Genomic DNA, 15049 nt, shown 5'->3' with positions numbered 1-15049 from the left:
AGAAAAACAGCCTGACCTGCTACTGTGCGTTTATCAGCAGCTTGATCTGCAAAAACCAACAGAAGCCGTTTCCCATGGCATGGAGATGGTCCTTATATGCAGATCTAGCTGTAGTGTTAAGGGGTGCCTTTCCTGTCAGATGCTGTGGGACTACAACTCCCTGATCACTGGCCGTGTTGGTTTGAGCTGATGGGAGTTGTAGTCCAAAACATCTGAAAGGGCACCAAACTTGGGAAGCCATAGGACCTGCAAGGGCCAAATAACGGGAATAGACGGGCAAGCTCATTGTGGGCTACAACTCAAAAAGAGATTCATTTTCATCCTGTCCTTCAACACGCAAATGATCCTGGATCAGGGCATGTCAAATATAAAATGAAACTTAACAGTACAACAATTCCAATAAACAAACAAATATTAATATGAAATCAAGCAGTATGACAACTTACCCTCCTTACTACAAAAGTCAGTGGCTTAATACATCAAGAACCCATCTCATAAAGAGCCTGGCTAAAGAGGTAAGTTTTCAGCTGGTGCCCAAACACCAGCTGGATCTCAAGAAGGAAGTCATTCCAATGCCAGGGAGCCACCACTAAGGAGGCCCTTTCATGAGCTACGGAGGTACAAACTTCATTCGGCGATGAACTAACACATCCCCCAGAGAAGCTGCCTTTGGTTTGTAGTTGTGTGTGTGTGTGTGTGTGTGTGTGTGTGTGTGTGTGTGTGTGTGTGTGTATAATCACAATTCTTTGGTGACCTTCAACAGCAAAATCGGTTCCAACATGGTTATCTTTTGTTTCCAGGATGAGGAACCTGTGCCCCTCCAGAAATTGTTGGGACTCCAAATCCCATCATCTCTGGATAGCATGGATAATGTAAAGTTGTAGTCCCAGCAACTTGTGAAGGGGATAGTATTCTCCGATTCCATTTGGATCAGAGGATTCCTCTGTAGCAACCAAGCATGAAGAGAAATGGACTCCCTTCTCACCCCATTAATGTCCCTTGTGGGAGAAAGGTTCTTCCACTGCTCTGCCCCCAATATTGACAACTGCCAATTGGGGGCACCCTCTGCTGATGCTCCAGCAGTCCTCCGTTGCAAATTCCCGTCACCCTCAGCGTGGGGCGCCTTCTACGCCAGCCAGGATGGGGGCAAAGCCTCAGGGGCGGCAGTGGCAATCTCGTTCCAAGCGGATTGCTCGAATGACCAACGAGCCGTCCTCTTTGAAGAATACGAAGGGCATCGGTGCCCGGCGGGTCTGGCAGCAGTGTCTCTGTTGAGAGAGAAGCAGCAGGAGGAAGGTCTCAGGTTCAGTCCTTGATGGCATCTCCAGGCAGGCAGGGCTGGGAGAGACCCTTGTCTGAAACTCTGAAGAGCTGCTGCCGGGCAATGTAGACAAAACTGCGCTAGAGGGATCTGGCTCAGTAGAAAGCAGCTTCCTGGTTACAGTTTATTCGATTACCATCCAAAGATAACCGGAGGGCCACCCCTAGCCTTGTTTCGCTCTCCAGAACGCAAGAGGGAGCCCTTAAAAAGGCCCAGCCAGGAAGAGGACAGCAAGGACCCTAAGGAGCTGCTGCCAGTCCAAGTGGACAATACTGAGTTATGTAGACAAATAGCCTGAATGGGGATAAGGCAGCTTCTTAGGTTCCCTGGGGGAGGGACTATAGCGCAGTGGGAATTAGCCCCTGCTTTGCAAGCAGAAGCTCCCCAGGGTCATCCCTATACAGTAATTGCTGACCTTTAAAGCCCTAAATGGCCTAGGTCCAGTATACCTGAAGGAGCGTCTCCACCCCCATCGTTCTGCCCGGACACTGAGGTCCAGTGCCGAGGGCCTTCTGACGATTCCCTCATTGCGAGAAGCCAGGTTGCAGGGAATCAGGCAGAGGGCCTTCTCGGTGGTGGCGCCTGTCCTGTGGAACGCCCTCCCATCAGATGTCAAAGAGAAAAACAGCTACCAGATTTTTAGAAGACATCTGAAGGCAGCCCTGTTTAGGGAGGCTTTTAATGTTTAATTGTTTTATTTAATTCTTCTGTTGTAAGCCGTCCAGAGTGGCTGGGGAAACCCAGCCAGATGGGCAGGGTATAAATAATAAATTATTATTATATTATTATTATTAAAAGGATCTCATTCATCTCAGAAAAGACTTCTCTGCCAGTGATCAAGGCCAGATCCATCCCTTGGCATCTTGACAGCAAGAGCCAGAGTTCGCTCCCCGCCCTTGCTCTGAAATCTGAGCTAAATCTGCATCATTAGATATAAATTGGCATGTTGCAGAATTGTGCCCTGAAATGTTTAGGTCACCAGGAATACCCCCCACAACTTCCTATGTCCCAAAGGAGGGCCCATAATTAGTCAGGAGCAGATTCCCCTGCTTGGCAGCCCAGAAGGTCACACCTTCAATCCCTGGGAGCAGGAGCTGGGAAAGACGGGCCCTTCTCTGCCCTAGACCCTGGACAGGCACTGCCGGTCAGAGCAGACTGTACAGGCCTAGCTCAGGAGGTGCACAACCTGTGGTTCCTCAGCCTAATTTCATATGGCTCTCTGAGAGGCGCTCTGTACCTGCTTGGCTTCCCCATCCGGCCGACGGCTCGGCTGCTCGAGTCCGCAGTCTTGAATCCAAAGGGGCAGTGGAGGGGCCTTGCCCTTTCGGTGGCAGCGGCACCCTAGGCACTGGGTGAAGACGAAGGACACAGGGTGCAGCACCCAGTTTTGCCAGCCAAGATCTGGGGGAGGGGGAAGTCCAGAAGGAAAAGGTGGGTGAACATACAGGAAAGGTGGTGGGTGCCCTTCCACTTTTGCCTCTAAGAAACCCTGGGAGACCTGAGATCTGGGGAACTTTTGCAAGGTTCCAACTCCCAGCAGCCCCCAGCAGCATGGCTAATGGTCACGGGGCGATGGGAGTTGTAGTGTTGTAGGGCCTGACAGATCCCCTACCCCTGAGGCTGAAACAAAAGGGTTAGGTGAGAGCACCCTCCCTCTCTTGCCATTTCTACATTCTAGAGCCCTCTCCCAATCTGCATTTGTTTCGCATTCGGGCCTCCATTATGGGCACCCGAGTGTATCATGCAGTTCACCCCTCAAGGGGGCACCACAGTTTAAGTGGAAAACATGGCTGCCACAAGTGCATTGTGGGTAATGCTCTTGAGAAAATGGAGGTAAGAGTCGAAAATTGCTGGAATGCTTCAGAGTAGAGTGCATTAGCATTCGTAAACCGGAACCTGAGGAGACTGTCTATATTCTTCCAGGTCGGTTCTTAAAAGTGCCTAGTTTCCTTCGCTTTTAATTAAATGGCTCCACTATCCAGCTGGGATGGGCAATCTCAGGCCTGAAGGTGGCTTTCAGGCCCTTAGGGACCAAAGTCTCCCCCCCTAAAATATTTGAGGGGGCTGGGGCCCCCAAAGTTGATGCTATATTGCTCCTTCAGGCTCTTGGCAAGTGTCCCTATTTTCCAGGGACAGTCCCGGGTTTGCAGAAGCCGTCCAGGTTTCTGATTTGATCCCAGAATGTCCCGCTTTTTCCTTAGGACATCCTTATTCTCATCGGAGAAATGTTGGAGGGTGTGTACCTTCCACTTTTGCCTCTGTGAAACCCTGGGAGACCTGAGATCTCCCCTTCCTTTCCAACAGAGGGAAATCATCCCTTATATTCAGCCCCAATAATGCCCCCTTGCTTGCCTGGAGGGAGGCTAGAGAAGGGTGGGTGTGCAAATGAAGCTTTGCTGCCCCCCCCCCCGGCCACTTTTCCCTCTGGCATTGCCAACCACTGCCCTGTGGCTACTGGAAGGTTGTCTAGAAGGGAACGCAGCTCTCCGGATAAAAAAAAGACTCCCCACCCCTGGCTTAGCAGCATTACCTTCCAACGTGACGTAGTGGGAAATTTGGGTGCAGCTCTCTCTTCGGACCAGCAGCGTCTCATTGGACGAAAGATCTGTTTGGGGAACAAGTGGGGGAAGAATTAAATTGGAAAGGCATTTCCTTTATTATTAGGACTAAGGAAAAGGCCATGAAATAGTGGTAAGGTTTGTGGGTTTGTCAGAATTCTTCCCCAGCCAAAGATGTTACAGAAAGGATTTTGGGGGCAGGGGGGGGGCTTTGGGGAGATAAGGAACCTAAAACGGATACCAACATTAGGCTTGATTCTGTAGACATAAAGTCACTCAGTTCCAAAGTCGAGGTTGCAGGCTGAATATGTCCCTCCCAGGGCCAAATTAAGACCTTTTAGAGACCCAAAGCACTTAAAAGATTATGTTGGCCCACACCATATTGATTCAAAATAAAAAGCAATATTAAACTTTATAATAATAAAAATTAAAATAATAAAATAAAACAAAGCATAGATTTATTGCAGCACATGACGGGATATGAACTCCACACATTATTTTGATCTAAATTAGTAGATCAAAGGTTATGCTTAAAATTCTACAAGGCAGGCTTAGGCAGTATGTGGACCAAGAACTCCCAGAAGTGCAAGCTGGATTTCGAAAGGGCAGAGGAACCAGAGACCAAATAGCAAACATGCGCTGGATTATGGAGAAAGCTAGAGAGTTCCAGAAAAACGTCTACTTCTGCTTCATTGACTATGCAAAAGCCTTTGACTGTGTCGACCACAGCAAACTTTGGCAAGTTCTTAAAGAAATGGGAGTGCCTGATCACCTCATCTGTCTCCTGAGAAATCTCTATGTGGGACAAGAAGCTACAGTTAGAACTGGATATGGAACAACTGATTGGTTCAAAATTGGGAAAGGAGTACGACAAGGTTGTATATTGTCTCCCTGCTTATTTAACTTATATGCAGAATTCATCATGCGAAAGGCTGGACTAGATGAATCCCAAGCCGGAATTAAGATTGCCGGAAGAAATATCAACAACCTCAGATATGCAGATGACACAACCTTGATGGCAGAAAGCGAGGAGGAATTAAAGAACCTTTTAATGAGGGTGAAAGAGGAGAGCGCAAAATATGGTCTGAAGCTCAACATCAAAAAAACCAAGATCATGGCCACTGGTCCCATCAACTCCTGGCAAATAGAAGGGGAAGAAATGGAGGCAGTGAGAGATTTTACTTTCTTGGGCTCCTTGATCACTGCAGATGGTGACAGCAGTCACGAAATTAAAAGACGCCTGCTTCTTGGGAGAAAAGCAATGACAAACCTAGACAGCATCTTAAAAAGCAGAGACATCACCTTGCCGACAAAGGTCCGTATAGTTAAAGCTATGGTTTTCCCAGTAGTGATGTATGGAAGTGAGCAGGGCAATTAAAGAGCAGGGCAATTAAAGGCACAGGAGTCCTGTCCTCTATTGAGTCTGGCAACCCTAATTCCAGGGCAGCCTTGGTGTTGAAAGCAGATCCTGGAGCCCAGGCTCAGTGCTGACCAAACCCCGGCCTTGGGGTTGGGGTAAATGGGCAGGTCAAGGTGAAGTGCAGAAGTGGGGTGGGAATAAAGACTCACTGAAATGCTGCCCCCCACTGGACAGGTCCGGCAGTTCCATCATTTCCCAAGCTTCATGCGCCTGCCTCCTTGTGCCACCTGCGATCCTGGGGGGGCTGGCCAACCGGAGCAACCGGAGCGTAGCAGAGCCCACTTCCTGGAGGACCCGCTCCCTGCAGCTGTTGGAGGATACAGAACAGTCAGAGATCAGCTACAGGTTCTACAGCTTGCCAATGTTGCTTGGGGAAGGGCAGATCACCTGCTTTGCATGCAGAAGGCGCCAGGTTCAACCCCCGATGGCATCTCCAGCTAGGGAGAGACGCTGCCAGCCAGTGTGGACATTACTGAGCTAGATGGACCAATGGTCTGAGTCAATAGGAGACAGCTTCATATGTCGCTCTGCTGTTGCAATGCCACTTCTGTTTGAGCTTTCAAAACCACACAAGCACAGCATGGGTTTCATTAGCGGGGAAGACTTCTCTCACCCTTGCAGGAGAGGTGACGTGTGCAAAAAGGCACAGGTATAATAATGATAACAATAATTTATTATTTATACCCCGCCCATCTGGCTGGGTTTCCCCAGCCACTCTGGGCGGCTTCCAACAGAAATATTAAAATACATTAATTTATTAAACATTAAAAGCTTCCCTAAACAGGGCTGCCTTCAGATGTCCTCTAAAAGTCTGGTAGTTGTTTTTCTCTTTGACATCTGGTGGGAGGGCGTTCCACAGGGCGGGTGCCACTATCGAGAAGGCCCTCTGCCTGGTTCCCTGTAACTTGGCTTCTCGCAGCAAGGGAGAAATTAGGTTCAGTTTGCATTATCGCAGGAGCCTATCTAATTTGGGTTTCCTGAAGCAATATGTGAAACAAATCTTACGACACCTTCTTTCCTCCAAAAAGCTCATTTTATCTTCACAACAACCCTGTGAGGTAGGTTAGGGTGAGAGGCAGTGATTAGTTCACAGTCACCCGGTGAGCTTCATGGCAGGGCTGGGATTAGAACTCTGGTCTCCCAAGCCCTAGTCCAACAGTTCTCCAACAACAACAAAATTGCACAAAACTGTATTGGGGAAAGTGTGCAGCAGAATGCACACATATTGTTGAAAGCGGTATACAAAGCCGCATTAATTTTAGGGCAAATTGCTTGCAGAGATTTGTATATTAGGAGAATTGTGCAGTAAAAGCTGGCTGTTTTTATGAAGACTTTTCCAATAAATTGCAAACTGCTGGGGAAATGTTGCAAACTGAAGATTAGAAAAATGAGAAGCTGAGACAAAATGGGGCAGACTCATCCGCCCCATAGGCACAGGAGCAATCCCTTCTGAGGTTGCCAACAACAACAAAACAACATGGCCCTAACTGCTCTTCTGCTTTTAACAGCAGCTTGACGGGCGAGGAATTAGCAGGGGATGCATTCCCCCCTCTAATATCTGCCAATAAAGCTGCGATTACAAAACAGAGGAGCAGAGGCTGGCTGGGAAACTGGCATCCAGTTTACTGAACAAGCAGGAGACTAAACAAACGGAGAGAGACATCCCTTGTTTCCAATTCCTATTGTTACTCAGATAACCTGCTGAATACATCCTTTTCTAAAAGGATTGTGCTTTCCCTTCCACCACAACACTGTCCTCCAGATTGAGCCTCCTCTCTCTGTTTTAGCTCAGCCCCCAGCACCATACAGAGGTTTGACTACAACAAATTACAGGTGGCCTTTTCTGTCCTCTCTCTGCAACGCAGTTCTCCACCTTCGACATTAGCTACACAACCCTCCTCACCCAAAATAATTTTATTTTTATAATTTATTTTTATAATTTTATTTTTTATAATTTATTTTTATAATTTTAATTTTAATTAATTAATGAAGCAGAACAGGCTAAGGAGGCCATTTCTGATCTGGAAGGGGCTCCTGGATTTCTAACAGCCTGATTGACTTCGGAGCAGCACAGGTATAGAGGGAGCTGTCCTGTCCTCTATTAGCTCAGTATTGTCAACACTGGCTGGCAGCAGCGCTCCAGAGTTTCAGGCAGGAGAACCTGGAGCCTTCCCTGAATTAATATTGGGGTGTGATTCAGGGGCAAAGCCACCCAAGCAAACATCTGGAGTTCAGGGGGGCTGACTAGTTAACTATCTACTCCTTCCTTGGAGGTTTCTAAGCAGAGGTTGGGGGGCCATCTGTCATGGTTGAGATCCCTGCATTGCAGGGGGTTGGAATAGATGACCCCCAGGGATCCCTTTCAACTTACAATTCTATGACAGCATCCCTGACAGCCTGTGCCCAGCCTCTCCAGCAAAGGACAGCATGCCACCTCCCAAGGAGGAAGCCTGTTCCACCGTCAAAGAGTACTTATGGTTAAGACGTTTCCCCCTAACATTTAGCCGAAATAATCCTCTTTGCAAGCAGTGCATGCACTTATCTTTCCCGCCAAGCTGGTGCTGCTGACCAGCGTGGCCATGGTTGCTTTAACATCCTTTAAAATTGTTACTGTGCTCACAGGAAAAAAGCAGGTCCATCTAACTCAATACTGCCTACACTGACTGGCTAAGGTTTCTTCCCTAATAGTGATTCTCTGTCTAGGAGATAGTTACGGTATTCTGCCTTTTGCACAAGCCACAAGGTGGTTTATATGCAAGGCAACCATGCTGGCTGTCCCACAAGGATGAGTTGGCTGGACTAGTTGGTCTGCAATGAAGCAAGCTGTGCTAGCAGAAAGCGGCAGGGATAAGTTCAAATGGATTCCTCCCAACGAGAGCCCTTTTCGGACACAATCCTACATGCCTACTCACCTGGGAGGAAGTCCCATTGAACTCATTGGGGCTTACTACTGAGGATTACATGTGGGATTGGACTGTTTTGTTGGCTGTAGCAACAGCAAGGGAAAAGACCCCCAGAACTCTCTTATTATGTTTTTATATGTGCTGGAAGTTGCCCAAAGTGGCTGGGGAAACCCAGCCAGATGGGCAGGGTAAAAAATAATAAAATTATTATTAATATTAATCCTCACCCCACTTTTCTGTAGGTGGCAGCCCCATTGGGGAAGGGCTGTGGCTCATTGGTAGAGCATCTGCTTTGCAAGCAGAAAAGCCCAGAATCAGTCGTGCCCTACCTCTCCATGTACAGCTTGCAATGTCCCCTTGCCTTGAAATCCTGGAGAGCTGCCAATCCGTGTGTTGGAACAGTGGCCTGACTCAATATAAGGGAGCTTGCTGAGTTCCCATTGCATTCGGTAGGACTTACTTCTGAGTAGGCACGGTTAGGACTGCACTTTAAAAGACTGCAGCTGCAATGCAAATCCTTTGCAAACTTTGTAAGCCTCTTTCAAACGCGACAGAGTTTGCTTCCAAGTAAACACCCGTGGGAAAATGCTGCACAAGCTTATGCTGGATCAGACGAAAAGGGCCGCCTAGTCCAGGATCCTGCTCCCACCACCTTTGGGACCCTAGCAAGCATGTTATGAAGGCAATAGCCATTCCCTGATGTTCATCCCCAGCAGCTGGCAATGTCCTAGGATAGCTTGCCCCTGACCATGGGAGATTAATTTAGCCAGGATGTCTAAGACTCATCTATGGTCCTCAGCAAGTTGTCTAATTAATTTTCATTATTATTATTATTATTTAAAGGCAGCCTCCGGTGACATGAATTGTGGCAGAGAGGTCTGTAAGTTAACCAGGCGTGATGGAAGCATGGGTTCTGTCTGTTCTGAAGCCTCTGCCAAGCTGGCTGTGGGAAGAGGAACAACCGCCAGCAAAGTATCTCTGTTTCCACAAACTCTGCAGTTTGCATCATTTCAAAAATCTCTGCCGTGTCCCCTGTAACTTTTCCGCTTGGGGGAGCATACGAAACTGCACCGTACTGAGTCAGGCCATTGGCAGTCTGGCAGCAAGGGGTCTCCTGCAGCTGTACCGGGAGATGTGCAAGACTGGAAGGGGGGGGGAAAAAGACTGAACCTAGGAGCTTCTGCAATGAAAGCAGATGATGAGACCCTCACCAGGATCTCAACCCTGGGGATTGAACCTGGGACCTTCTGCATGCAATTTTTTCCCCACTCCCCTGATCCCACAGTCTTTTTTTGTTACGCTAAGTAACAACCTCTTCCCACCTGTCCTCGTGTCCCAGTGGACCAGCCGTGCACCCGTTTCTTTCAAGACAACACAACACTCCCCCCTCTCCCAACTCCCATTTTCATAATCACAGCAATCTTGCGAAGTAGGCCAGGTTGGAAGGGGGGGGAGCCACCCAGGGAGCTTCAGACTTTAGGTGTAGGGTAGGTATTAAATCAGTCTTCCCCCCAGGTTCAGCCACCTCACCAGATAGTATTCCCAAATTGCAACCGCAGAAGGATATGGCCAGCTGCTTACCTCTCGTCGAGGGTAACCACAGACGACTCGAGCGGCTGTTCCTCATCAAGGCTGGACTCCTGGAGGAGGGCGAAGGACCCCCACGATGGCACCCCTGTCAGCAACCCACTCACAAGCACCAGGTGGAACATGGCGCACGCCAGGAGGGTGCCACGCCAAGCCAGGGGGGCAAAGCCAGGGGGGAGAGAACGGAGGGGGTGCAGGGTAGCCTAGCCTGGCCAAGAATGCCAGCTAGACTAGGCGGGCGAAGCTGGCTTGGGCAGGGCAAGGATGGAAGCAGAGGGACTGTGAGAACCCACTTTTATCTGCCTCTCCCCCAACACTGCTGTGACCTTGGCATTTTTCACAGGCAGGCTTGTGCCTTCCTTGAGAGGAACTGGAGAGGCAGCATCACGCGCCAGCTTCTGGGGGCAGTGGCCCAGCATTCGCCCTCCCACAAAAACACCCTACCTTGTGTGGGGCGGGGGAAATTAAACCCAGGGGCTGAGATTCAGCGTCAGAAGAACATGCCTGAAATAGCCCAGCTCAACTCTGGAAGGGTGGGCAGAGGAACTTCTGGGCATAAGCAGAGTACTTTTAAAAATAACAAAAACCAAACAACTGCACCTGGTGCAGCTCCCGTTCATTTCAATGGGGGGCTGTGTGGGAGAACATTTCTGCTGCATTGGACCTGTTGGATTCCATGGTGGCGGCTTAAAAACCTCGTATTTTACCTCAGCCTGGGTGTTTCAGAGACAAGATTGTGTCTCGCTGCATTAATGAACCTAAGAACAACATCGGCCTCCTGCCACCTTTAGGGCTGGCTGCCCTCTGGGGGTGGGCTATCCATCCATCGTGATTCAGGACGGGCCTTTCCCCCACTCCTGCCACGGCCTTTGATTGACAGTTCAGCTGTCAGATAAGGTTCATTTGACACCTTCATTCACCCCTTCTTCCCTGAAGGAAAGGGGGTGCCATTTTGTGGTTCGCCTCAGGTGCCAAATGTCTTCCGCCGGCCTTGCTTCAGCTGCTGTCGCTGAGGATGTGGGCAGGAAGCAAGGCAGTGGGAAGGCCAGCAAGCTCTGAGGTTCTGCGTAGACAGCCTGTTTCTGGGGTACATGTCTCTGCTCCCACCTCAAAAAGTTGTAGCTCCTACATAGAGGCAGAATAAGGGAGTAAGGCTGTGGGGCAGGCAGGCAAAAAACCCAATACCTTTTCCTTCCCCCTGTTATTGCTTGATGGGTCTACTGAGCAGTACTAACAATGGATACAACCCTTGGACTGCACAGCCCTTCACAAGAGCATTGACGCCTTAGAGCAGGCACCCCCAAACTGCGGCCCTCCAGATGTTTTGGCCTACAACTCCCATGATCCCTAGCTAACAGGACCAGTGGTCGGGGAAGATGGGAACTGTAGTCCAAAACATCTGGAGGGCCGAAGTTTGGGGGTGCCTGCCTTAGAGAGAGGACTGTCCTCTGCAAAAGGGAATGTTCCACCTCTGCCCATCACTTTAAATTCCCCACAATGCACCAGAGACCACTAAATACAATCACTCTGGGACGTTGTCGTAAATGTAAGATTACGACCAATGAAGAAAGACCCACTTAGAAAAAAGAAGCTTATTACAATCATTTTTGTTATTTATTAATTTATTCGTTGGTGGGGGGGGAAGCTTTTTCGATTTGCTTTATGAGAGTCAAATCTTAAGTCTGATGTAAATATTTATGGAGAAGTTATTTAGTCTTTGCAGATTACTTTAAAACAGAAACAATTCAAGACTGTTTATCTTCAGTTCTGACTAAATGTATTACATAATTCATACCTGACTCCTTTTCTTTTTATTTCCAGAAAAGGAAAATTTATTGCATTATCATATTGTGTGTGTGTGTGTGTGTGTGTGTGTGTGTGTGTGTGTGTGTTGCACCATTAAAAAAGTGTTTTGCAGTTTCAGTACATGATGAAAGTACTCCAGTTTTCAATAAAAAGATTACTTCATTGCTTTTGTAAAACCCACCACTTTTAACTTTCCGTGAGGCCCCATATCGTCCTGACCACTTGGATGAGACCCCTTCAGACCTAGAGGCAGCCCTGGCTGCTATAACCCCATCAATTGCTTTTAGCCACAACAAACCCTCCTTTTTCGGAGGCAGTGTATCCTGTGTACATGATTGATGTGAATAACAAAACCACAGGCCCTGCTTGTGTGAAGGCTACACTATTGGAGGTAAAAAGGCTAGAATGGGCCTTTGGTCTGATCCAGCCAAGGAAGGGTTTTTTGTTTAAATTGCTTAAAATGTTTACTCAGTAGATACAAAGATCAAGCTTTGCAAAAATAATAATAAAAGAGGACAAAGAAAAAGATATTTACAATAACGGAAAGACACATGTTAGCACCTTGTCATATAATTTGTTGTTTGAGAGCACAATCAGTCATGTCCTTCACTCCAAAATTCATTGATCGTCGCCAAGTCCTCCTAAAATATGTTATTTTCCAGATTTTAGCTATGCAGATTTTTTTGCAGCCGTTAATAAGTTAGCTATTATTGAATCTTGAATCTTTCAATGACCCAGAAGCATTTTTATTTTTTTAATTTTTTTTCATCTAGAGGTAGTGAATGTCCTCCTAGCCAAGGTTGCTTTTACGTGTGGGGGGGGGGGTTCCCTCTTTCATTCCTTATTAAAAATAAACCCAAGAAACACTGCCTGCTTTCATCTGACAGGTGGGGGGGGGGCGAGGAGGAGACCTCGACTTCTCTTTTCCCTTTTCTCCCCCTCCTAAAAAGCGAGACATTCCTGCGTTAACAGGGAACTCTTGTCTCCTTAGCCTATAAATAGCGTCCCAGGTTGACTTGGGGAGGGGGGGCGGTATGTATGCATGAAAAAAAGTGTGTGCGGGATGGGGGGAGCAACATGACTGAAGGGTGGAATCTGCTAGGAGATTAGCCGTCCGCAGACAAAACTCACTGCACCTGCTTCCAAGGTCTTCACATCAAGGGCTGAGGGTGGGAAGGGGGGGGGAAGAGTTGCTAACTGGACTGAAGCATTAAATTAGCTGCAGCCATGGCTGGGGGGGGGGCGGACAAGATGGGGGACCAGTCTGTGGGTGCCTGGCTCTTTTGAAGATAATCCGGGCCCTTCTCTCTGAATAGTCTCTTTTTATTATTATTAAATAATAATAATAAAAGGAATTATCTAGCGCTTTGCGATACAGATGGGCAGAGGGAACAGCGGTGCTGTCAGGACGGGATTTAGAATTGTAGAGTTGGAAGGGACCCTGAGGGTCATCTAGTCCCAACTCCCTACAACGCAGGAATATCCCCCCCCCCAAAAAAAACACAGGACACGAAGCCACAACCCTGAGATTGAGAGTCTCACACTCTACCAACTGAAATATCAAGAATAGGAACATAGGAAACTGCCTTACACTGTTAGGCCCCTAGTCCATCTAGCTTAGTATGGTCTAAAACTGACCGGCAGCACCTCTCCAGGGTTTCAGATGGGATGTTCCCAGCCCCAACTTGTACAGCTGGGACCTTCTGCATGCAAAGCAGATGTCCTGTCCCTGAGCTACAGCTCCTCCAAACAGAGTCACCGTCACATTTTTAAGTAGAACACCTTGAACTGGACCCCGTAGCTCACTGGCAGCCGGCACAAGACTTTGGGGCTGGCGATGACCCACAGTGCCATTGGGCTGCCCCACTCGCCAATGTGGCAGCTACATTTGGCACCATCTTCAAGGGCAGCGCCAAGTAGAGCGCCTTGCAGCAGTCCAGGTGGGAGGTCGTGGGCAGCTGCGGTCAGGAGCTTCTTCTTTGGTGATCACTTGTAGCCGAGTAATATTGTCTTCCATAAACACGGTTTTAACAATGGGTCCGTAAGATCCCTCCTCTTCAGGGAGGGGGGAATTTGCTGGCGGGGCCCGCTCTATGCATCGAGCAGGGGGGCGTGTTCGGCCCCCTGCTCAGCCTATTCTGCTGCCGCGCGCACAGCCCTGGCTGGCCAATAGGGCCAGGTTGTGGGCGGGGTTACGTGCCTTCAAATAAGCGTGGCAGCCTCCAGATCGCCCCTTTTCACTGCTGCTCATCATCGGATCTCCCGCCCACCCTCCCTTTAGGTTTTCCCTTAGGGTGTTCGCTTTGACCTTGCTATGGACTTCGGTTGGTCGCCTTGGTTGCCCAAGGGGCCTGGTAGGAATTTTTTATCCAATTGGCTAATTGGCACCGGCCTCTTGGTTTTTTTCGCCTACCTCGTAGCAATTCGTCACAACTTCTTCAATATTTGGCGGTAGGCATTGGAATATGTTGTCTGGTGTGTTCGAGGACTGGTTGTGGCCATCATCCAACCCTCCTCTTATAGGGGTATCCCCTTAAGGGATCCAGCGGTCGTGGATCCCGTCCTACGCCATGCTAGTGGCTAGGGCCATGGCACGACCCCCGGTGACACCAGGGGGAGCTTTCAGTTGTATTTGCATCAACAGGCTCCTCCCTCGGGGTGTTAACCTAATATGACCCCCCGCTGAGCGGGGTGGAGTCATGCTTGCTAGGGAGTCCAATGCCTAAGCCAATACCTCTCACTTGCTCTAACCAATAAAGTTGTGGCCTTATTCTACCCATTAACTCTAATACCATGTGTCACTGTGTCTTTATTTCTCGCGGGGGGCGGGTTCTTGAACCGCAAGTGAGTGTGGAGGCCAGTTCTGTATCCACACGTCCTTCCACAGTGGGGACATTGGTTTCCAGGCGGCAGTTGATCACGGTGTGGATTTGCCAAGCGTGCCTTCCTCTTAGCACATTTCTCCCTTGCGTCCTGAGATCGAGCATCTTCAAAGCCCATGACACCTTTGGTAAAGGCTGTTGTCCAACTGGAGCCCAATTGTCAGTGTTTATACTACATTTTTTAAGATTTGCCTTGAGACAGTCTTTAAACCTCTTTTGTTGACCACCAGCATTACGCTTTCCATTTTTAAGTTCAGAATAGAGTAGTTGCTTTGGAAGACGATCATCAGGCATCCGCACAACATGACCAGTCCAACGAAGTTGATGTTGAAGAATCATTGCTTCATCACTGGTGATCTTTGCTTCTTCCAGTACACTGATATTAGTTCGCCTGTCTTCCCAAGTGATGTTTAGGGAGGCTTTTAATGTTTAAGAAATTAGTGTATTTTAATGTTTCTGTTTGAAGCCGCCCAGAGTGGCTGGGGAAACCCAGCCAGATGGGTGGGGTATAAGTAATAATATATTATTATTATTATTATTATTATTATTATTATTATTATTATGTGTAAAAA

General features: G+C 48.4%; 1 protein-coding gene across 1 annotated transcript; it reads right to left on the bottom strand.

Annotated features, from left to right (window-relative positions):
• Nucleotides 1-1154: 1154 nt before the first annotated feature.
• LOC118076222 (protein dbl-1-like) lies at nucleotides 1155-9914 on the bottom strand. Its single transcript, XM_035098848.1, has 5 exons — nucleotides 9784-9914; nucleotides 5449-5606; nucleotides 3852-3926; nucleotides 2559-2722; nucleotides 1155-1268 (listed from the first exon to the last, which is right to left on the bottom strand). The coding sequence occupies exons 1-5, from the start codon at nucleotides 9912-9914 to the stop codon at nucleotides 1155-1157; spliced, it is 642 nt and encodes a 213-aa protein (XP_034954739.1).
• Between the last annotated feature and the right edge of the window lie 5135 nt (nucleotides 9915-15049).

This window comes from Zootoca vivipara, chromosome 17, assembly GCF_963506605.1.
Source record: "Zootoca vivipara chromosome 17, rZooViv1.1, whole genome shotgun sequence".
Lineage (NCBI taxonomy): Eukaryota > Metazoa > Chordata > Lepidosauria > Squamata > Lacertidae > Zootoca > Zootoca vivipara.
This window is presented reverse-complemented; position numbering and strand designations above follow the sequence as displayed.

Bases quoted from the DNA above. Each gene is read 5' to 3' on its own strand.
- LOC118076222 (XM_035098848.1), bottom strand. From the start codon at position 9,914: ATGTTCCACCTGGTGCTTGTGAGTGGGTTGCTGACAGGGGTGCCATCG. The intron at 5,607-9,783 runs GTAAGCAGCTGG...ATCCTCCAACAG, and splicing joins GTGGTTACCCTCGACGAGAG to CTGCAGGGAGCGGGTCCTCC. The intron at 2,723-3,851 runs GTAATGCTGCTA...CCCCTCCCCCAG, and splicing joins CCACTACGTCACGTTGGAAG to ATCTTGGCTGGCAAAACTGG.